This window comes from Syngnathus scovelli, chromosome 1 (genome assembly GCF_024217435.2).
Source record: "Syngnathus scovelli strain Florida chromosome 1, RoL_Ssco_1.2, whole genome shotgun sequence".
Lineage (NCBI taxonomy): Eukaryota > Metazoa > Chordata > Actinopteri > Syngnathiformes > Syngnathidae > Syngnathus > Syngnathus scovelli.
The window spans coordinates 9,499,492-9,524,420 of record NC_090847.1 but is presented as its reverse complement, the minus strand read 5'-3'; the positions used below and the strand labels follow the sequence as shown (position 1 = coordinate 9,524,420).

The following is a 24,929-nucleotide window of genomic DNA, read 5'->3' as shown; positions in this document are numbered from 1 at the left end:
ATAAAATAATTGCAACACATGATGTGTTCTGCCAGATTTTAGCAACAAATCAGAACAGCATATAAAATCGAAATATGGATTGTATTATCAAAATATCAACTAAGGAAACATGTTGGCCATGTGAATAATTTGAAACCATATTGTGCATTCAGTACAAACTGCACAGCCTTCAAGAAAGCCAAAGTTCCGCCCTAAGAGTACTAACCCATGACTTATAATGAGCTCCACATGCGAACAACATTGTTGATACCATCACGTCAAGGGAAGAAAAACTCACCGATAGGTGAAATAACGTAAAACTGAATGAACCTGCAGTGACGTTACATTCTGGAGCCGCTTTGCTGCATGCAGCACAGGCTGTCCTGAATCTGTAAGACTTCTCCAGTCTATCAAGCCACTCTGGAGTGCAATGTTCTGTCCAGTGTCAGAAATCCCAAGGTATTAGCTACTCCAATAGCACAAAAAAAAAAACCAACCTGCTAAAAATATCCCAAAATGGGTAAGAAGAAGACACAATGCTATATTCTCAAAACTGATCTAATTCCTGGTGAGCGTTCATGGAAGAAGCTGAAGAAGCTTAAATGCATTCTGGTGAACGCAGGCTTCAAACCCAAGACAGCCAAAGCAGTTTGCTCATGAGGAATGTGCCAAAATACTTGTTGACACGTTTAAAGTATCCCAGCTACCTTTGTGGGCTTAATCTATCTTCTATAATAGTTCTCCTCCACTTAAATCCAAAGTAAATATAAGAACTTAAAGTGCTTACTGTCACTTGCTCTAAGTCATTGCAGTGTCTACTTGAATGAACATTTTCAAATCTTTCCAGTGTGAACATTTTCATATCTTTCCAGTGTGACCTGGCCTACGCCTAAAAGCAGTTGGACATTCCCAGCTGTTTGTGCATTCCAGACTCTTTCCCGAGGGACAAGCCAGCACTATTTACCATATACAGTCAAAATGCAATGCTGATATTGGGGAAAATAATCACGTGGAGTGTGGAATCTCTCAGCTGAGGCTATGACTCACACTTATTGGTACTTGGGGACCACGACAAGGAGAAAATGGCCTTTCCAGAGTAAATAGCCCAGTCATGGAAACGATCAGAACCCAGGCAATTAGCCAGTTTGTACATCATACTTTTGCATCAATACAGAAGAGGTCACCGAACCACCACAATGAAATAAAGCCTTTACATCCATCAAAATTAGGATTATAGAAAAAAATGGGTTACGGCCGTAAAATTTCTTGAACTAATATGTGTTGAATTGATAGTTTTTGAAATGGTCACTTGGTGTCATTTTTGTCAATTGTGTGGAATTGGGGGCAAAATGGAAAAATGGTCAAATGGCGGCACTTCTACAGACAGCACTTTATCTCTACACCATACGGTGCCCAAAGTGCTTTACAATGCCTCACGTTCACCCATTTATACACTAATGGGAAGTTGCTGTCATGCAAGGCACTGGCAGGCCCACTGAGAGCAAATTAGGGTTCAGTGTCTTGCTCAAAGACACTTTGACATGGTCACCAGGGTTGAGGAATGAACCCATAACCTGCATGCCACTGAGCCATGCCGTCCAATGGTGTGAACCACTTGACGAGCAGAGACGTAGCTGATTTACTCGGAAAACTAATTTACTCTCAGAAGAGCACAATGTGTAGGACAGTTTTTCTGACTCTGACGATTGGTTGTTGAGGTGTAGGCATAGGCTGGTTATCAATTTCAACGTATGGTGCATTTTTTAAACGTCTCGGTTTCTAAATCGCTAAGACCTTGCTTCGGTGACATGACCTGTCTTGTTTTTCTTTTCGTCATCAGTACATGAAAAAAGACATGACCCAGCTCCTTCTAGCAGTTGTGAGCAATCAGTGAGCCCGATGACTTTTCTCCTTTTGTAAAGGCCAGCACTTTTGAGATTTTCTTCGGGTGCTTGGGTAATCAAAAACATTTTATTTGGGAAAAGCAGGATGCGCAAAATGAGATTACTATGGGAAGCAATAGCTCTAATAGGATATGTATCACATTTGGGAGAAAGACACTTGAAATGACTGCAAACAGTTGCAAAAGTTAGCATATCAATTGTTAAATGATTACCGTAATAAAGACTCGCTACAGGGGCAGATCATGGACTAACTAGCATGGCTAACGTTAGCGCTGACATTTTTTGACAATGTGGAGAATCCCAAAGAAAGAAATAATTACATATGTACTACATTTTTATTTCTTTATTTTTTTACATGTACTTACGGTGTGCCTTTAATAGATTACAAATATATACACCCAAACATTTCAAAGTAATACATGTTAGAGCTGTAATTGCAGAAAACTGACATGTTTTTTGCTCATGGTTATATTGTTCGAATCTGATGCCAGCCCATGCCTTGTTTTGTAAATCCATATTTATATTCCAGGAAGCTATCCAACATCTGATCTGCCCAATTTCTTGCTTTTGTAAAGCACATCTAGAATAGATCTTTCTTCTACTGGAACTATTACATCCAGCAATATGAGAGGCAAAAAAAAAAAACTTCTAGTGTTGCTGTGAAAAGATATTAGCTCTCAGAATTCATTAGCTATACAACTGCTCCACAGGAACATCATTTTAATGGCTGTGATTCACTGATTTCATTCTCTATCTCAATCAATTTCAATCTCTTACCCGATCAATACAACCCTTTTCTAATGATGCAGTCAACACCAGGAAATAAAGCTCAGTTCACACTGCAGGCAAATGTTACCCAGTTTGGATTTTTTAGCCTGTATGCAACCTGATTCCGATTTTTTCAAATACCACCCGAGTTGCTTTCATATGTGGTCCTAGTTTGGATACATATCGGATTTTTTGCAACGTGATTGCAGTCTCAAAGGATGGGACGCAAAGATCCGTGGGGCCTTCAGATAAAGGCTTAATTTGTTCTACGACTACACTCAAAACACAAAACACTTATATCTCAAATTATCTTACCACATTACAATGAATGGAATTGACATTAATTCGTTCTAGCCTCCTAAAATTAACAACAAAAAGTTACTGTAATGTCTTTTTTAGTTAGTAAAAAAAAGACTAAGACATGATGGTGTGTCTTGTTTGATTACTATAATATGGTGTAAACACATCATTAAATCAAAGTGAAAGAATGAAACAGCCACAGAAAGGCTGAACGACAGCCACTCGTATCTCAAGTAGCTCTCTTTGTTTTTCTTTTGACGACAGCGTCCACGCAGCATCTTCTCAAGGCATGGCCGGATTGATCCATGCGAATTCTCTCTCGCATACAACTACCTCGATAGCATGTCAAATGTTTTTAGACAGGGTGTCCTCTTACTGATTTTGTTTCCCCCCCAACATTTTTCCCATACAAGTAAGGTGAATTTTTCTATTCTTTTTTTTTCTAAACTATTTGAGTTTTTGACAACAGCGTCCACGCAGGGTCTTCTCAAGGCATGGCTGGATGGATCTATGCGAATTCTCTCTCTCTCTCTCTCTCTCTCTCTCTCTCTCTCTCTCTCTCTCTCTGCACAAGTAGTTAAATGTGACTTGTGTTTGTCAGAGCCTTTGGAATTCTAATACAAGAAGGATGAACGAAATATCCTAAAGCCTTGGGGTTATCAGGCAGGATGCTTTGTGACATGACAGTAGCAAAAATAAATAAACATAATAGCATCTAAAATTGGAGAAGTCATGCTGGGACAACTCTGTCTTCGATTCATCCTCTCAGATGTGCGCCGATGGGGTCACATGCAGTGAATTCCCAGCAAGACAAGAAGCATAAATCATACAAGAGTCTCTATTTATAAACTACTCATGAGCCACCTCAGTTGTGCTTTTTTCCTGCTTGTCCTAGCGCCTTACAAGCACCATCGGCTGCTTTTAGACAATGTGTGTGCCATTACGATCCCACGATGAGGAACACAAGCCTTGTTAGGGAAGTGGGAATTAAACCAGCGGTCTTCCAAGTATTGGATGGACACCCTACCCACTCATCCAGGAAACTCTAAACCAATTACCTCACTTGCTAAAACACAAACACATGTTCCTGTCACTCCAGTGGACATTAAATTGTTTTACACCTGTGTTCGATATGCACTAACCCTGAAGCCAAGACTTCAACCTGTATGTAATAATTAACAAACGTTTTGCCTTAAAAAGTGTCAGCAGCTGGTCTACACATGGGAAAACGGTATAGGTGGTCCTTGGTCTAAGATAAAGCTGTTTTCTTTTTAATTTGGGTGTAAAATTGCACTGTAGTCTGTCTTTAACATACTCTAACAGTATTTAAATAATGCAAACTGTAAATATTTCCAAGACAAACACTTCTAGGCCATAACCATAAAACAATCAAATGAATAACTGCAAACATTATGATGATTACTGCACATTGTTCTTGAGCTACAATCACTGTCCGTCAGTACTGTAATAAATAGAAGACCCCTAGGCACACACTGGGAACTCTAAAGTTGAACAGCTGAAGACATTGCATAATTTGGGAGAAAGAAAAACATTACCGGTAAAAAAAAAAAAAAATACTTCAAATCAAAGCGTTTCACATGTGCCATCTCAAGAGATCTCGATTTAAGGAATTATTCAGCCAAGTGAAGCACGACTATGGTTGAACTTATAAATACGTATATTGTGGAACCATTTATAACAAGCGTCACGTTTCCACACTTGAGTGCCTTGATATTTGCTACTGTTTTGACAGCATTCAAATGGGCACAGGAATGAACTCTTTCATGTTTCTATGTGAGCAGTAGCATCCAGACAATGCAACAATTAGAAGATACTTTTTTTCTGATGTGAAGCAAGGCATCTACTTGAGAGGGGTGTTTTTTTTTTTTTATATCAAGTGGACAATGTATCTCACAACTAATTGTTGGCCAGCGTCAACGGGGGAACCACATTAAGTAGGCATGTCACTGTGTTTTCTCTCACTAAACAAACACTTTTTCCTCGCTGAATGAAGCTAAAAGTGCAGTGTGTCTCCATCCAACCTGTTTTGTTGGCGGCGGTGCTGGCTAATGAGTGTGTCTGGCCAGGGGGCTGACAGCACTGCTTTTCAAAAAGCCTTTGTCAAAATATTACTCCAGCGGAGATTTGGGCAGACGGCTGGCTGTACACAGTAACACTTGTAACATGGGGTTAGGCTGTTATTTCCCTGCTGCTTTGTTAACCTGCAGGCACCACGGGACATCAAAATAATGTGACAATCGGATGGCCAGTGAAAAGGCATGTAGTGTGCATCGTACAGACCGTATTGTTTGCATGGTCAGAGGCAACGGCGCTTGCAAAGTAATGGCAAAAATGTGCTGTTGATGTAAATACTAACTGTATAGGTATATGTGTATTCTTCCCTTGATGACAATAGCTTGGAAATAAATGCTTACTTAACACTACAATGCTCAGGTGCTTTGTAAGAATTAGTCCATTAGTCTCACTCACTCACTACACACTATACAAGAGATTTCCAGCCACTGTGTAATTGGTCTGAAAATTGTTCTGGAATTTATTTTCTTTTTTCATCTATCTATAGCTGGTGTTGGAACATGACAGGTAACAAATTGGATGTACAAAGAAGGCATATTAAACTTGTGTATCCACCTGTTGCTATACGTACAGCAGCTAATAGGATGGCGGAGCCAATGATGTTTTCAAGACGTAAGAAGAAGCACAGGTGAGCCTTCCATGGCCAAGCTAGGACTGTAAAAGTGAGGTCTACAACAAATGAGATAAGTTTTCTCAAAATATATAGTTCAAAAACAAAATCATTTGTCAACCGCGTCGTTTGTAACAATTTTTTTGCTTCGACTTCTGGGTAAAATTTGAACATACGAGTGTCGTAGGGTGGCTGTGAATCCAACTCACTTCACGACAAGATGGCGAACCATTCTTTAAAAAATAAAAACTTAAATTCACTATATTTAGTCTTCTGCTGATGGTATATGTTTAGAATGTGGGTGACTAAGGCCAGAGCTATCAGCTGTAATAATCTGTCTGATCTTTCGATGATGATTGAGTGAAATGAGTAGAACGCGGGATTTAATCACACCTGAGAATGTTTACATCTGCTGCAGAGCCATGAGACATCTGACACATTCACCACAACAGAGAGCACCACACTCAAAACGACATTCAGACAGAACCCAGCATAGGCAAAAAGGGCCAATTTGAGTAAACAAGATGAATCTTCCGTTAGCATCTGGAATGCAGGTCATCCAGTCATTTCATCATTTATTATGTGGTCTATGTGAGAATTGGGGGAATTAAACCATGCCAAAAACAAGATGCAGAGTGTGAGCCTAACCCGTTTAAATACCAATAGCGCTCAAAGAAACCTAGCCCCTGAGCTCATACAAGATGGCTTGAGATGCTAAATGTCTCCCACGATCGGCTTTTTATACGGCTGCCATCTGTCCTAATGCCATATACTCAGTTCTATGATTTTATGTATTATTCAGTTGAACCTTCATAACCAAATGCCACAAAAAATAAATGACATAAAAAGTTAAAACAAAAATACAACTACCTTACTCTCAATTCATGTTATGTATGACAATGAAAAAGAAAATCATCAATTGCATAATAATTTGGGATGCGGTGTACTGTGAACAATTTCTCATGTGGGAAGAAAGCCACTTTGAAATTTGGGCAATTTGGAAGTCAACCAGCAATGATGCTTTGTGGTATTCCACAAAATCACAAGGAATAATAGATAATGCCCATTAGGGTTTGGATCCAAGACCATAAAGAAAACACTTGCAAACAAATAAAAGAGAAGAATGTGGCTGGCGTGACCAAGTGCTTCATCTGGTTGGTGAGCTATTATTGAGGAATCTGCTGAATGAGTACTTGAGTTGATGTCACAACAATAAAACAAAATTGCCAGTATCAGTCTGTGAAAAGCCTGGTTAAAAGAATCAACCACCCTTTGAGTAATTACAAGTAACTTCTAAGACCAATACAACATATACAAACAATACTTGTTTACTTGATTGTCTATTGTGGGCCATGTCTTGTCACCGTGGGATGGCAGGGAACGAAATTTCGGTTTCTTTGTGTGTCTTTGGCATGTGGAGAAATTGACAATAAAGCTGACTTTGACTTTGACTTTTTAACAGGCGGGGTCAATCCAGACAAAGCAACAATTTATATGAGAAGTTGTGCTGATCCTTTGAGAACACTCAACCTAATACCTTATATTGGGGAGCACTGAGACCATTGCTAGGTGATGGTGAACTGAGCTGCTAAAGCGATACGCCTCAGCATGCTGCCACTGGAGCCCTCTGTCCAATTTTCTCACAGCCAAGCTTCGGTCCAAGGATTGCACTAACAAGCCGGCACTCGACACTCATCAGGAAAAGGGAAGGCATTCACGGGAGGCCTGGAAAGAAATCTAGGTGATGTGGCGCCAGGACACATTAATTAATCTTTATATCGATCTAGCTCGCGGACTTCTGCTGGGACAAGCTCGCAGAGGATGACTAAGAACCTCAGCTTCGCTTTAGCTTTCACAGATTAAGTTGGTGAAATGGATTGTCATTTCTCGTACACCCACGTGCCAGTGAGCCACGAAAGTTGATTTATTATCAAGTTATTTTCACGTCAACGAGACACAACAGCATGGAAAAGTGCAAGTCCAACGGAATTAAATTACTATTCTATTGTCAAGATCAAGCATTTGTGGATTGGAAATTAATTCAAACAACATGACAAATAATATGCCGTATGTAAGCCTTGAGACTGATAAACTGTTGTCTTTAAACTAACACGAGCAAACCACAACACACCAACTCTAAAACTCCCCGCAAACCTTGACCAATCACAAGTTTATGAGTTTACAATATAGATGTCACGTCTTGTCCCCAGCCGTTCCACTATGTGTCGGTTGTCTTGGTTTCTGTCTGTGTGCTCGCCTCTCCCCTCCTGTGTGCCCATGATCAGTTTGATTGTTCCCACCTGCCTCTTGTTACCTGTTGTGTATATAAGTCCTGTCTGCCCCTCACCTCTCGTTGGATCATTGTTGTTTTGTTGTCGTGTCGTTTTCATGTCCTTTTGGTTCCTGTCGGTTTCAAGTATGTTTTGGTTGGGAAGTCATTTTGTCACGTCAGTTTACCGAGTCTGTATTTTGAGTTCCGCCAATAAACCCTGGTCCAAGCTGTACTTGGTCGCCATTTCCATCCGTTCGTGACAATAGATCAGGTAAATCCTGATCAGGCTTTGGTTTCCGTAACATAGTGTACTTTTCTATTGCTATTGGACACTTAGATGGAAAGCAGTGTGTTTCGTTTTGATTTTTAGTATGTGGTATTGGCAAATTCACATGACACTTTTTAAACATATCCTTTGATATTTGCTGAAAGGTTTTTGTGCTCAGACCAAAGCAATGAAAATATTGCTTTCAGCCCATCTTATGCCAGCTTGGTGCCAAAGTTAGTTGAGGAGCTTCATTTGGGCTAAAGAAGAGCTGCACATTGGTGATAAATTGGTGCCAAGAACTATGGTGGAGTGACTTGAGGCACTTTATTTAACTAACAATAGTGCTTTGTACCTTGTAATATCACTATGCCCGGCAGGGCTCTGGCCCTACAAATTGTTGGGCTTCACTATATTGTTGTAATTTATTATACTGAACACAGTCATTCTCACATTGTTTCCATTCACAATAGAGAGCAATATGTTATAACGATGGATAGCCATCCTAAACACGGTTCTAATTGTAAGGGGCCAAAACATCCTCACAAATATCCTGTCGTAGGATGTCGACAATGGACAAAAGGAGACACTCCCTTGCGCCACTTTCTCATTACCACCAAAAGCCTCCTGTGACAAATTGCACTCAAGTCGCTGAAATATGACCTATCCAGCCCAGTGCCGCTACAAATCCGGAGCCCCAGCTGATTTGCAAATCCAATTACCTCGGTGTCTGTAATGGCTGTGTTTGGTGCCATGATGTTAATTCAGCTGTTGTCAGCGTATGTCCTTAAGGCCACAGGCTTGCCGATGACTGGCATTCAGCCTTTAGGGCAGATCATTGAAAGAACTGCAGTGATGTGAACGTTGGCCAAAGGTAAGTGAAAGTGGTGTGGGCCTGTGGGTGAGCAAACAATGAAATGCGATGCATGGAAATGAGCTGGGAGAAATTATTCCTGGAAAAATGAGATGAACCACATGTATTGTGATTCATTATTGTTTGTTTTTATTTGTTTTTTTTTTAGCCAAATGTAAAACGCATCCAGATTTCGACTACTTCCATTTCCATAATTTTCTCACAACAGTGTCCCAGTATGAATCGTGTTTGATATTCAAGGTTCCAATCTAACAGCAAATTATTTACTTAGTGATATTATAAAGCTTGCTGATTTCTGCACTATAATCAACTGGTCAGTTCAAGGGAGTGATCCAACAGCAGTGCAACACGAATGATTCAGTTGCTCTTTGTGTATAATGCATTGAGCTTTAGTAAATTTCCCTTCATGCAGTACTCCTTTAGGTTTCATTTGAACTATGACGAGAAAATGAAAGCAGGTAGAGTGGTGCCTGGAGAAACAAATGGGAAAACATCTGACTGTGAACAGTATGCTGTGAAACCTTGGTTTATCAACAATGGCAGCACAGACTGCTGCTGGAGTGGAAGAGATTGTGTTTGCGGTAATGTCTTATTTTGCACATCCGGTCAATGACGTAATTGATTAAAGGGGAAATCTTGACTATACAACAGATCTAGTCCAACCTATGTCTGAATTTTACTGCTCCCAGGTGGTCAAGGTGCACACACCAGGAGGAGCAACATAATGAGTTGACCAAACAAAACAAAAATCCTTTACATTCTACCTAATTATGTAATTATGCAATGCTTTTAGAAAGTACAATACAATTAAACGTTACAAAGATTTGTTTTGCTTTTTTGGAAGTCCAGAACCGATTAACGGCATTTCCATTTATTTCAGTAGGGAAAGATGATTTGAGCAAACAGTGTTTTGAGTGTGCTCACGGAACATATCAAATGTCTAGCTTAATGCATGACTGTACACCTACTCTGTACTGAGATATTTAATGGAGTGAAAACTTTTTTTTCTGAAAGCAGACAAAATAAAGTAGTCTTGCTTTATGAAGATGAGCAATCCTAACCAAAGAAAGATGTTTCACTATTTGAACTAGGGCAACACAGTGGTGCTAACCACGACAAGAAGCTTTGAATCTGGGTCATTTGCACCTTTTGTTGTGGAATTTGCAAATTGTTCCTGTGCTTGCACTGCGTGCTTTCCCTACTTCATTCCAAAACGCTGCATTACCATCGACAAAACAAAAGGTAGAGGAAATGTAAAATTATAACTACAGTACCATTACAGACGATTTTGTGTCATTCCTTCAAACCCACCAAGGCAGAAGGTCTGGTTGTTAAATTCTGCCAAAAGTTGACTCGGATGGCATTCCGGCACTCCAAAGTACAGCTATAATTTACAAGAACACTAAATTACACCCCATTCCAAACCAGCGCTGGATCATCCATCTCCTTTTAAGTGCTGACCTGTCATTCCTGAGAAAGTGGCATGGGGGAAAAAGTAATACTGGTGAACTGTAAAATTTGCAGAGCATTACTTGTGCGAAATTGCGTTGTGGTAAACATGCTAGTTTACACAGGGCCTCCTTTGATCTTGAGTTTATTAATCCCAGTCCTCAGTTATGAAAGTTTCTGCAGATTGACAAACCATATGTGTGATGAACACATTACATTACTAGCTTGTTTGGATAATTAAAAAAACAAAAACAAAGTTGCCACAAAAAATGTGTCAGTCACCCTTGTGTTAACTCCCACTTCCTTCCTACAGAAGGCCAAACAGATGGTTCTAAACATGAAGGCGGGTGTTTGAACAAGCCAAATGTTATGTTTTAGTGCAGGGCTGGGCTACCTACAGCTTGGATCACATGGCAAGATTTGAAAATTTTCTTCCGACCCTATACATGCTGAGAACAAAATCAGATGTATAACAGTTTTGAACGCACCGTGTGTAGACCGACATATCACGCACGAACCGGTTTTATTCATGAATATTCCCACCTTGGATGAGAAATCTTTCAAAACCTCCCAAGATTTAGCGTGAGTTCAGAGTACACAAATAGACAAAGAAGAGGACAAAGAAGCAACAATTTTTGGTTTGTTTTTAGCAGAACGTGTTGTTCCTTGGGGGACACCACACGGTGTGAAGTCAGGCCAAAAAAGTCCAACATGAATATTCCTGATTTGAGGTTGGACGTCCTTCCAAGCGATCAACCTGAGCACACCACACACCAGAGGATTATCTGATAAGATTATCTTTGGAGCCATTAGTAGAGTCGGGGTCGGCCTATGATTGTCCGGAGTTGAAATTTGGGGCTGTAATCCTGCCGTGAGAACCGGGTTTAAGGCCCACGGTCATCTACAGCATTCAATTCAGTGTGATTCTAGCAATAAATAAAAGAAGTAGAGGAATTGTTAACAACAACAAAACAATGGAATGCTAAGATGAATGCAATGTATGTTAAAGCCACTTTCAACAACCATTACGGCCTTATAACATCAGCTTGGAGTAGCCACTAAAGAAATGAGACTGCAGCAATCACGCTCAGAATGTAATGCTAACAGCTTATAACTGTACTCTTCGGCTGTGTATTGTTCATTTCTCTTATCATGTACTTCTGCTTTTTGTCTCTTTGTGTAGCACACTACTGTCATGCTACAGTATGTAACACAACTGGGGGCGGAACACAAAAAAATTTAGTTGAATCATTAAAAACTGGGTTGGAATTTTGCCTACCAAAGACAAATATATTAATACTACATCTTGTCCTGATTTTCACCATGTTAAAAATGCAAAAAAAAAAAAAAAAAAAAACTTGACTAATGTGTTAAATTCTTGACAAATATTTCCAAATAAAAATATAACAGACTCTGTTAATTGTGTCTGTGACAACCCCTCTTTTAAAAATACATTCTTAGTTACTGCCACGGCCATTCAGTACAATTTTGTTTCCGTGCCTTGTTTTCCGGCTGTAAAAACTACGGAAATCTGCACTCTGTCTCAATTACAGCAGAGTGATGGCTTCTCTCCAAACAAGCAAAATCTCCGGGCTCCCCGCATTCTCCGGTCCAGCCTCCAGAACCACATTGTCTGCTTTCGCAATTCTCTACATGGAAGAAATCTTGAGTATATTAATCTTTGGGGGGGAAACTTGTGTTTCAAGCCAGGAGGATCTAGTGACTCCTTGTCATAATATACAACTCTGAAGGACTAGATTCTAGTCCTTCAGAGTTGTATATTATTACAAGGATTTCCCAAGTTATCAGAAACATGTTCCACAAGATGTCCTGAATGAATCTGGCAGGTTTTACAGAAGGATTTCCATTTCAGCAAAAGAACTGAACTTGAATTTAGAAAATTGTGATTTGCGGTTTAACTTTAATTTTGGGGAAAAATATGCAAAAAGTCTAACCACAAATGTGACCAAGTGCGTGGTGATTTTTTTTTTGTTTTGTTTTGTTTTTAACTCTGGATAAATTTTAGTCAATGTTTTTTTGTGCAAGTTGGTGTTTATCATCAGGTCACAAGAGGGGCAATTATATGAATTATAGTAAAAGCCAAGCTGAATGCATGCACGAGTTCAGTATGTCGTTTTTTTTGACAAGATAAGGATTATTTTGTTGTTGTCCTTGTTTCTATAATGCAAGGTGGTAATTATTACCAATAACTGTCGAATAGTGTTCGAAGATGCCTGTACGTGACTTAACATACGGTTGATTTGACTGGATTATTTCTCGATTATGTCATAGCATTTGCATAAAGTGTCTAAAGTGTATGACTGCCTGTATTTCTACAGTAGTAATTGTGTTTATTTATAAAAAACAAGAGGACAGTTATCATACTTAACTTGCAAGAAACAATGTTACAGTAATTTTACGGAAAGGATGTGCACTGGTTAGCACGTTGGGACGCTGGTTGGCACGTCCGTCTCACAGTTAGGAGGGTGCGGGTTCAATTCCACCTTCAGCCCTTTCTGTGTGGTGTTTGCATGTTCTCCCTGTGCCAGAGTGGATTTTCTCCGGGCATTCCGATTTCCTCCCACATCCCAAAAACATGCTTGGTAGGCCGATTGAGCACTCCAAATTGCCCCTAGGTGTGAGTGCAAGTGCAGACGGTTGATCATCTCTGTGTGCCATGCGATTGGGTGGCAACCAGTTCAGGGTGTCCACCGCCTACTGCCCGATGACTGCTGGGATAGGCTCCAGCATGACTGCGACCCCCGTGGGGACAAGCGGTATAGAAAATGGATGGATGGATGGATGGATGGATGGATGGATGGATGGATGGATGGATGGATGGATGGATGGATGGATGGATGGATGGATGGATGGATGGATGGATGGATGGATGGATGGATGGATGGATGGATGGATGGATGGATGGATGGATGGATGGATGGATGGATGGATGGATGGATGGATGGATGTCACGAGTATGTGATTGACTCACCTCATGGGGTGTCTGGATGTGTCTGGGCCACATCAATATTCCACAAAAAAGTAATTTTTCCCTACAAATTTCTCTATACATTTCTCTGGAAATGTGTCTGTAAAACACACAACACAGCCACACACAGACACACACACACACACACACACACACACGGAGCCTTAACACGGCAAAAAAAGAAAGGAGAAAACATGGGGGCTACACTAAATTCAAACGCTGTCACATAAGGGGCTGTGAATGGCCCCCGAACAGCATGTTTGAGATCCCTACTTGACCAATCTTATTGGGCCATGGCCCACTTCTTCTGAGCCTGCCAGAGAAGAAGAAAAACAAACTTGAGCACACAACAGCACAAACATACCTGACTTTAGGTGTCATGTAGGTTGAAGCATAGCACCTGGTCTGAGTATGCTGTTAGACACCTCATTAGAACGTCCAAGGGGTGAGCTATTTCTAAAAGACTGCATGGTTTATTTTAAGGGCGGTGTGCTGTGAACGCCAGGCACTTGGGTTTTATAATAACACTGTATGAGGAGGGCAGCAAAACTGATAAATGTCCTCTCACATAAGGCCACAATATGGGCAATGGCTAGTTATTATACTTAAAGTCTAAAACTCGGCTTGAAAAGTGAATAAAATTCAGTAGATCCATTTATCACCTGGCATTAAAGAATAATTTGTAGCAGTGGCATGTACCGCTAACTTATCCAGTGTACATCAGCGGTGTATTGAATATCCCCACAGTGATCCATCACACTGTTTCTTGTCCAACTGCTTTTGTTAAAACTGCTAGCATACGAAAGCGCAAAACATCTCTTGGGAATGGCACCCTGCCAGGTAGGCACAAAAAATTTACAACCTAAATGGGGAAACACTGTGAAGCGCAGCTACAAGTGTGTGCCTGCATGATGTTTTATAGCAAGTACAACACAAGCTCAGTGTCTCATTATTATGATACTAACCGAAGATGGTTTGGTGGAATGCTGCTATGTTTTTCTCAAAGGGGTGAAACATAATTGACAAGTGTAGATTTGCAGTTCTCCAAATAGGAAGACCTACGAAAAAGTTATTCGTCCACAAGTGGGAGTTTGTTTTCCATTAAAAAAAAAAACATAAAAATATACCATGCTTCCCTTACACACCTGGCACATTCATTCATGTTTTGAAGGGTCTTGTCAGTTTACTGCCCGTAAAAGTTGATCACCACCCGCAAGTGAGCGGCAGGAAGATTTATTAGTGTTGTCAAAAATGACGAACGTCGTCATCTGTTTTCTATCCCTTGCACACTGAACGCTGTATACCGTTTATAGACAACCAATACCCTAATATAGTCAAGATCCAAACCATGAGTGTTCCTATAGCTTTTATATGAGTGGGTGTCATCATTGACAAGCTACAAATACAATATATTCATTTACAGCTAAATGTGAAGAATTGTATCCCTAAAAGTTGTGAAATGGCTCTCTGCATAAAGTGTGGCAACCAGAAACAGTATCGGTACTTTAAATTCATGCCTCATTAACGTTAAATTACTCAAGTCTCATGGAGAACAAAAAAAAGTCACAGCGGTACCTGAGGAATCAGCCACAATCCATCAAATATTGCTTTCTTTAGATAGTGCAAGAGGCGAACAAATAAGTCTATACACAAAAGAAGTTAACACAAGAAGCTAAAATGGCAGTCGACTGTACATCTCAACTAAATGATGATACATGTCAAGCTTGACAAACTGACGGATATGAAATGCAGGACACTAATCACATAAGGTCCAAATTATAATCATTTGTTCCTTTAAAGTTCAATATTAGCACCGGTGGAGTGGTTGCACATCAAAAAATGGATAAGTCTAAAAATGTCCATTTTCCAGAAAATCCAAGTCTACACATTCATAGCAAATGATCACTTGACTTTAGGTGGTCTATGATTCAGTCTGTAGAGCGTCCAGTCAATTATGCTCGCCTGCCAATAAACTGTAACTGGAGAAGAGCTGCTCCAAATGGTGAATTTGTTTGAGCAAATTTTTCTAGAGCAGTGGTTCTTAACCTGGGTTGGATCGAACCCTAGGGGTTCGGTGAGTTGGTCTCAGGGGTTCGGCAGAGCGAGGTCCGAACACACCTAAATGTCGTTTAAATTCCTGATGACACATATCTGAACTGGTCTTGCAAAGGCAACAGCAAAAGTCATACTGATTTGCAGGTATGTAATGCGAGTTCATGCATTGTGTTGGTTTGGTTCTGAGCTCCTCAACTCTTAATGCACGGCTCATTTTGTGCACCAGTAAAAAAACATCCATGTCATGAATTTTAAAAAAATACATTTTCACTAACGAGGGGTTCGGTGGATGCGCATATGAAACTGACGGGGTTCGGTACCTCCAACAAGGTTCAGAACCACGGTTCTAGAGGGATAGATGAACCTCGGCTTTTTAAGTGACGGGATATTTAACATAGTAAATCACCAGTGAAAAATAAGAGTATGATGTTTATTTGAGGCCCATGAATCAAATGTCGCTATCTAATTGTAAGCTCTAGCGCTGGGGTGTCATCACGTGCCACATTACAGTTATGGGAGCCCTCAGGGGGCAGGTTATAATGGTGAAACGTAATAAATGTATCATCGCTAGAAGAAAAATGGTGTATAAAAAAAATGTGGCTCTTACGTCTATTGGTTTTTATTTTCATGGTTTGGTTCATATTTTGTCCAGTAATAGAACAAAATGTAAAAGAAACCGCTTATCTTTTGTGTAAACAGAAGCAACCATTTAATGGTTTAATTTTGAATGAAAAACAGAGAATGAATGAAGAAGAGTGCAACAAATTTGGTCCGCGAGCCAGAGTTTGACACCTCTGCTCTCCCATTTGTTACATAATTGCCCTGCATTTAATTCTCATAATTTTTTTGTGGTTACTTGGAAAAATTCTGGCAAACTTTATTTAGCAGGCACCTAAAATTGTGTGGAGGGCCGAACCTGGCCCTCTGGCCTTGACTTTGTGATCAGCCTTTTATGGAGGCTAGGGGGTGGAGGTGTTAAAATGTAGGAAACTTGTAACCCGGTGAATGGTATAATCCGGCGGCTTCGCAACACTTTGACTGTGCTGCGCTCAAAGGGACTGTCAGAAGGGTTTAACTCAGCAGGCAAGGAAAGCAGCCGCCATCCCGCCTCACCGCTTCCCGGAATCACGTTGACGGCTGACTACGTTCTCTTGTGGAGCTCCTCAACTTGCGGGGTCCTTAGCTCCAATTTCAAGCTTCCGTGCGCGGTCGCTTATCAGTAAAATGATTACGGCATGAAGAGCTTGAGCAGTATCACCAATATCCTCCGCAGCTCTTGACATCGAGCTGCCAAGCTCTCTTAGCGACTCGGATTCCAGATGGCAGGTTGAACTGCTGCTGCCACAACCGAGCTTGCTGATCTTTTGAGGGATATTGTAGCTCCGCCTTTTATACTTTTTCATCGACCATTTAATATTAGCTTGACATCTTCACGGCCCTTGTTCATTAGAAAACAGCAAACTTGCTGTGGGGCATATACAAGTGAGCAGTAGGCACAGAAATAAACAGCAATCATTACGTTACATTAGCATGCTAAAGAGATTCAAGAGTGATGAGGCAAAAAGTCAACAATGGAATTATTACCTCAACAGCCTTGGACTGCTGGCGTGTGAAGGGAAGCGGAGCTCATAGCTCACAGCTCACTTGCTACCTCACATGGATTGTTGTAACTTATTAGGGATTGCTGAAAAAAAATGGGGTTCCATGGAGAAGTGGTGCCATTTAAGCACATGGTAAAGGCCTTTTTTAAGTTCACTCGGCCATGAAGGTCTACTTTTAATTAATTCAAGTTACAGAAACTCAAGTGAGTCATGATGTTTCCAGCGACTTGGCGTCCACATCAAACATCTTATTTATGCTACCAAAGCATTGAGACAAACTGCAGATCCCGCATGAGTCAACACTGAACCGCTGACCACGGAGTCATCTAAACTGCTTTAGTCAGAAAAAGAACAAATTGAACTATATTCCGTCATATAGCTGCTCTCCACAATGGAAATTGATCTTCACCTCAATTGACCCTAATGACATTCTCTGTGTTCTTCTAGTTTTACTGGAAAAGGTGAGGAGAAATAGAAAGATAACTAGATGATTTTTCAATACAGCCCCGCCTGGTTTCTCCAAATGGTGCCAAAGGAATTAAGTACAAATGTCATTCGTGTTTTTAGGGTATATTGCCTGTGATAAGATGGCAAACAGTCCAGGTGAGCCAGCTGGATCACCAGCTTGAGTTGCCCACCCCAGCTATAAAACAAGTGATGTAATCTTATTGAGGTAACAGTTTCACCATACCACCTTTATAGTTGTTTTCTCCTCTTGCTTTAATAATTCCTCTGGACAGCCTCAACCAACAGAATTCACTTTAGAAAGTACAGGTTGTCAGAAATCGACCAATTAAAATTTGCGAATATCCCCAAATCTGTCAAGTCTTCTGACATTGCAGGCTACAACCAGTCGTTCGCTCTGCATTCAGCACTCATTTGTTCTGCAGCGCTATCGTACTCTGCCAGAGATGAAATATTTAAGCGCTCCCTCTCAAGCAAGCACAGCGCAACAAAAAGCAACAACCCCCTTCCACTCGCTCCCTTGTACCATTAAGGGCTAGCTAATAGATGCTGATTGATCAGAGCATATAGAAGGTCGGATGGGCCTTTTTCTCTTCCTGTGGGTCGCCAAAGGCACTCAAAGAATTCATTCATTTAAGAGGTAGTGAAGAAGACGACCAATTTCTTGTCAGAAACAGTATTGAACTCAATGTCGTGCTTTGATTACTTTGAAAATAGAAGCACGCTGCCACCACGATCAACCATACTCTGACCCAAGTAAAATTTAAGTTGTATTTATTTTACATACTGCAAGGCTTAGTTTCGAATCCCAGTTTACAACTTAAAATTTGTATTTCACGTTTCATCAAAACACATTGAATAGTAAAGCTGAAAATCATAGACTTGGGTTTTTCTGATGATAAAGCTGCCGAATGAGTCCAAAAAAGATTCACTTTGGACATGCTCACGTCAAATACCATATTTTCCGCACTATAAGGCGCACCGGATTATAAGGCGTACCTTCAATGAATGGCCCATTTTAAAACTTTGTCCATATAAAAGGCGCACCGGATTATAAGGCGCACCTTCAATGAACGGCCCATTTTAAAACTTTGTTCATATATAAGTCCAGATATTTGGACACGCTTGCTGTAGTGGCTCAATATTGGTCCATATATAAGGCCCACCGGATTATAAGGCGCACTGTCGGCTTTTGAGTAAATTGGAGGTTTTTAGGTGCGCCTTATAGTGCGGAAAATACGGTACATACAAGAAGTCGGAGGTCAAGGAAAGCTCTGTGGTATATACGCCACATCAGCTAGCTAGCAATGGGCTTCGGCTGGCTAGCTATTGCGGTTTAACACATTCCAGAGTTGCTTTTAAATCAGCAATCATCCCCTTTATAGGGGCAAATAAGACAATTTTAGTAAGTATTGTTCTCACAAACAGATTACAAAGGGAAGATAGAGAAGTAATGCTAATTCTTAAGATATCATAAGATTGACACGTAACCGTTTAACACAGAAATGTAAAAGTGCGATCTGGGTTTTCAATATGACGATATCGATGATAATATACATTTAATGTACCTAAAAATATGACATATTTATTATGTAATAAAATAACTTTTTCATGTGTCAATATAGGCAAGCTCAATGTACTTGTAGCTAATTAATTGTAATTGTAACTACTCGATGGCGATGCGCATCAAGGTTGGGTCTGACTGGTCAAATTATCATGAACACACTTTTCATAAGCCATTTCTACAAATAACAGCAATCAAGTCTATTGTGCATTATGACTGCAATAAAAAGTATAACAAAACAATAAACCAATTAAGTGAAATTTAAGCAACAGTTCATGCAAAGCTCTACTGAAGGACTGTGACACAACCTTACACTCTTATAAAACCAACAACACTGGGGTATCTGAGGTATATTAAGTCTAAAATTATAAACAGGAACCACTTTTGAAATCACTACTACAGCCAGTAATAGCACCAAACCTAAGTGTGAACTTTGATTACACTGAGAAGAAAATATCACATTGCTAATACTCTTAAATCCTAAAACAGACCAAGCAACAAGTCAAAAGGCCAGCAGTGTTGTGAGTCATTTGCCAACGGCACAAACCCAGACAGGATGCTCATTCAAGGAATCAAATCAGTTTTATCACTACGCCACAGATCGTTTGCAGGGCACTGGAACGTCTGACTGTGACATACATTACTTTCAAAAGCATTAACACAGGGAACCACTTTTCAAACAATTTATGTGAATAACAACAATAAACCATAGTCTAAGTTATGATCACAAAGGGGGGGGGGGGGGTTGCCAAAAAGTCTCACCTTTTCGATTGAGGGGCAGTAAAACAATTCCACCAGACCTTGCATTGTTTTAGCTGGATAAACTGAAGCACTTTTTTTTTCTTTTTTTAATCCTTTTGGGCCAACAAATCTATGAGAAGTCTTGGGGCCATCAAGCCAAAAGGTATAAAACTACAACTATGTCTCAAGATATCTATTAGTATGAAGAATGAATAAAATGGGAGCTTCGTCTAATAACAGACCAAGTACGTATAAGTCATACGGAGGGAGAGCAAGACAGTTTCATCAGCCCTTACAGCTTCATAGCCCAACAATCCTGCAGAATGCTTAAGGTAGATTAACTCCAAAAGATATAAACGCAGGCAAGATTTTCATTCAAGAGGTAGCGAAGCATCAATAGAGTCGGCCAACAACGCTGCGGGACATCTACAGTATAGTAAAGTCTAAACACAGGAAGCTGAACGCAGTTGAGCAGGTTAATGGGAGCACTTCAAAACAGTAACGCTGCTAATGAGATCCTGGGAGACCACACAACAACAACAAAAATCGGGGTGATCCATGCTTAGGAAATAAAATTTGAGCATCTCAAGCAACCAGCCAACATTTAATACCGGGTGTGGAAAAAAAACAACCCATACAGGGAATTTATGCATAAAACTGCAATGTCAATCAAGATAATATGCATAAAGAAACAAAAATGATGATATCATTTACGCAGCAAAAATTGCACAACACAATAAAACACTAAAAGACGCGCTGTTAGAGGACCCACATGACGATCAGTGATCAAACGTTCCCTGAAGTGGTGCAGTGTGAGCGGGTACAGCCCGCAGAAGTCATCCGGGGGCTCCATTGAAACCAAACCCATTGAAAAGTTGTCAACATGTACCTGTGTACTGCAACAGAAACATCGTCCAAAGCGGCTCCGAGATGCGATTTTGTTTCCCTCCCCCTGTCTTGTGTGATCGTCCTCTTGCCGTCAATAAATCCCGGGATGGAGACACGGTTCGTCGTCCCCACTTCGCTCCGGTCCGTGCTGCTCGGCAGGCTGGGCTGCAATGACAGCAGAGCAGCCACACCGCGCACAGAAAGAGACTTCTTTTTTTTTTTTTACCCTGCACCCTTCCTCTCTCTCTTTCTCTCTTGCCTGTAAACGCACGTCCCACCCTCACGACAACGACGTGCTCCGATGCCAGTTCGAGCACATCCACGGGGGGGGGAGGGAGAGAGAGAGAGAGAGAGAGAGAGAGAGAGAGAGAGAGAGAGAGAGAGAGAAGGACAAGACGCCGGCGACCGAAGCTCTTAACACGGCTGGAGAGAAGTGATGTACGGACGCCCTCTCCCTCAAAGACTGAACTCTCTGGATCGAATGTGTGTGTGTGTGTGTGAGAGAGAGAGAGAGAGAGAGAGAGAGAGAGAGAGAGAGAGAGAGAGAGAGAGAGAGAGAGAGAGAGAGAGAGAGAGAATTCGCATGGATCCATCCATCTGGCCATGCCTTGAGACGACGCTGCGTGGACGCTGTCGTCAAAAACAAAAACTCAAATAGTTTAGAAAAAAAAGTTTAGAAAATTTCACCTTACTTGCATGGGAAAAATGTTGGGGGGGGGGGGGTCAAAATCAGTAAGAGGACACCCTGTCTAAAAAACTTTTGACATGGTATCGAGGTCGTCGTACCTCGCTCTGCCAGCTGGGGGATCAGCAGCATGCAGATGATCGCTCCAATGCTGTCGGAGCAGTGTTTGACCAACTTTGAGCCAAGGCGCATTTTGTGAGGAAACAACTCTCATTACACCACCGAAAACCACACACGTCGATAATGTGCCTTTTGACATCTTACGGAAGAGCATTTAATTTTTGATTCACTTCAGTTATGGGCATGAACAGATGGACAAATGTACATAGGCTACAATTTTGGAAAATACACTGCTCCAAAAAATTAAAGGAACATTTTTTATCAGGGTATGGCATGAATTCAGTTAGACTTTTCTGATAAGGTTTTGGTCAGGTACGTGGCAGAGGGGGTTGTTAATCAGTTTCAGCTGCATTGGTGTTGATGGAATTAACAACAGCAGCACTAGAGGGGCAACAACGAGATGGTCCCCAAAACAGGACTGGTTTTGCAGGTGGAGGCCATTTCAAGTTCCTCCCTCTTGATCTTTTTTAAACTGGTTTTTCACAAGTGTTGGCTTTAGCTAGAGTCATTATCACGACTGGGAGTATGAGGCGATTTCTTAACCCTCCTGAAGTTGTGCAGATTGTCCAACTCCTCCAGGATGGCACATCCATGCGTGCTGTTGCAAGAAGATTTGATGTGTCTCCAAGTACAATCTCCAGAGCATGGACTAGATTCCAGGAGACAGGCAGTTACTCCAGGAGAGCTGGATAGGGCCGTAGACGGTCCTCATCCCATCAGCAGGACCGATATCTGCTGCTTTGTGCAAGGAGGAACAGGTTGAGCACTGCCCGAGACCTACAGAATGACCTCCAGCAGGCTACTGGTGTGAATGTCTCTGCCCAAACAGTCAGAAACAGACTTCACGAGGGTGGCCTCAGGGCACGACGTCCTGTAGTGTGCCCTGTGCTTACTGCTCAGCACCGTGGAGCTTGATTGGCATTTGCCATAGAACACCACAATTGGCAAGTCTGCCACTGGCACCTTGTGCTTTTCACAGATGAGAGCAGGTTTACCCTGAGCACCTTCGATAGATGTGAAAGGGTCTGGAGAAGCCAAGGAGAGTGCTATGCTGCCTGCAACATCATTCAGCATGACCAGTTCGGTGGTGGGTTAGTGATGGTCTGGGGAGACATTTCCATGGAGGGACGAACAGACCTCTACAGGCTAGAGAACGGCAGTCTGACTGCCATTAGGTATCGGGATGAAATCCTTGCACCCATGGTCAGACCCTACGCTGGTGCAGTAGGTCCTGGGTTCCTCCTGATCCACGACAATGCGCGGGCCTCATGTGGCAAGAGTATGCAGACTGTATCTGGAGGATGAAGGAATTGACACAATTGAATGGCCCTCACAATCACATGATCTAAACCCGATAGAACACCTCTGGGATATAATGTTTTGGTCCATCAGACGCCGCCAGGTTGCTCCTCAGACTTTACAGGAGCTCACTGTTGCCCTTAGACAGATCTGGGAGGACATCCCACAAGACACCATCCGTCGTTTCATTAGGACCATGCCGCGACGTTGTCAAGCATGCATACAAGCATGTGGGGGCCACACAAGATCTTGAAAAGAACTTTGAGTTGTAGAAATTGAATTTAGGCAAAATGGATGAGCCTGCCACATCATTTTTTCACTTTAACTTTTGGGGTGTCTGTATAGTGAGCCCTCTGTAGGCTGAAAACTTTTATTTCCATCAAAAGATGTGGCATCCTTTTGTTCCTGAGATATTAAACAGTCCATATCAGTACAGATATCCCCCAAAAAATGTTCATCATTGAACTCTGATGTGTTTTCAAAGTGTTCCTTTAATTTTTTTGAGCAGTGTAGTTATTTTTGGGATCAGTTCAGTGGAATTGCATGATTTTCTGTGCACACCAGCTGCGGATCGCAAGTTGCATGAATTAAAAGTTTTAAAAATTTTAATTCATTCCATGACCAACCTCAAACTATTTTCTTTTGGTTGTATACTGAAGGCATTTGGGTTTCAGATCAAAAGATGAATATGAGACAAAAAATATTCATCTTTTGTTTCATAGTATCTACATGTAGATGTGTTGAACAACTCAGGTCACAGTGCCTTTTGTCTGAATCTACACAATTTTCAAGTGAACAAAATATCGGAACAGACATTATTCAAATAATTTAAAGGGACTACCGTTTAATAATTTGTAGCATAAACCTTACTTGTAACAAATGTCTGCGTGGCATTCTTCATTTCCAGGCCTTTAGTGCAACTTCTTTCCATTCTTGTTTGTTTCTTCCATCTCATCCTCAGGAGATGAAATGCATCCTCTATTGGGTTAAGGTTTGGTGACTGACTTGGCCAGTCTAAAATATTCCACTTTGTCCCCATGATGAAGTCCTTTGTTGTCTTATTTGTTGACATCTTGTTGCATGATGAAGCTTCTTCGATTAGTTTGGATGCGTTTTTCCGTCAATTGCTTAAGAAGTCAATCTGCTGCTACCATTTTGAATTACATCATCAATAAGGACTGGAAGGCTAGCTTGGATTTTGTTAAGCAGTACAGAGATGAGCCACTGATGAGACCAAGATTAACCTTTGCCAAAGGGATGGAAAGGTCAACGTATGGAGAAAGAAATGATCTGCTCATGATCAAAACCACACAAGCTCATCTGTGAGACACGGTGGAGATAAAGTCATGGCTTGGGCTTGCACGGCTGCTTCGCTAGTCTTTATTGATGAGCTATGAAATTAAAGCTGGAACTTTTGTCTCATATTCTTTTTTTTATTTGAAACCCACTTCAGTTTACAGCAAAAACAAACAAGCTGACCTTGCCATTCCAATACTTCTGAACAGCCATTCACCAACACGAACAACGTACCCTCCAAATATATTTTTCACGAGGAATATTGATGCATTCCAAAATATTCAACCTTGGAAACATTGATAAGCTCTCAGTGCAAGGATTCAGCTCCAGTTCTCCAGTTCACGTGAACACGCCACCAAAAGGCACAAAGAAAATTGTGGTGCATGCTTTTTTTACCCCAAAACACAATCTCTGCAGGGAGACATTATCTCTCACTGTCTAGCTGATAGATGCTAACATAAATACAATGCAGCTGACAGCATAGTGGATAATGACTAGAATGAAACTGTCCAGAGAAGCTTGCCAATAAACTATTCCGACTGCCTGACCTTAATTTCCTCTTACTGTGACACAGTAAAGTGTCTGGCTGTTTAGTACTATATAACCAACACAAATTGATTAAACATAATATTGCATACTGACAGAATTAGCTCTTGATGGTTAATGACTAGGGTAAAAATGGCCATAGATGGTCCCATCTCGTCCCGCTCA

The 24,929-nt window shown here is 41.1% G+C and overlaps 1 protein-coding gene across 8 annotated transcripts in view; it reads right to left on the bottom strand.

The window, feature by feature from the left end:
- Positions 1 to 24,929, bottom strand: part of enox2 (ecto-NOX disulfide-thiol exchanger 2) — a 158,288-nt gene that overhangs the window by 93,657 nt on the left and 39,702 nt on the right. For 2 of the 8 annotated variants that reach the window (XM_049748041.2, XM_068651426.1), the window contains exon 1: positions 20,820 to 21,257. The exons of 4 other annotated variants lie outside the window; for them this stretch is intronic. Coding sequence is in view for 3 of the 4 variants with exons in the window: in XM_068651426.1 (XP_068507527.1) it covers positions 20,820 to 20,841 (22 nt within the window). In the remaining variant the exon portion in view is untranslated. Of the gene's footprint in view, positions 1 to 20,819; positions 21,265 to 24,929 lie in introns of those variants that run through there. 2 more of the 8 variants (XM_049747961.2, XM_049747543.2) reach the window with 2 other exon arrangements.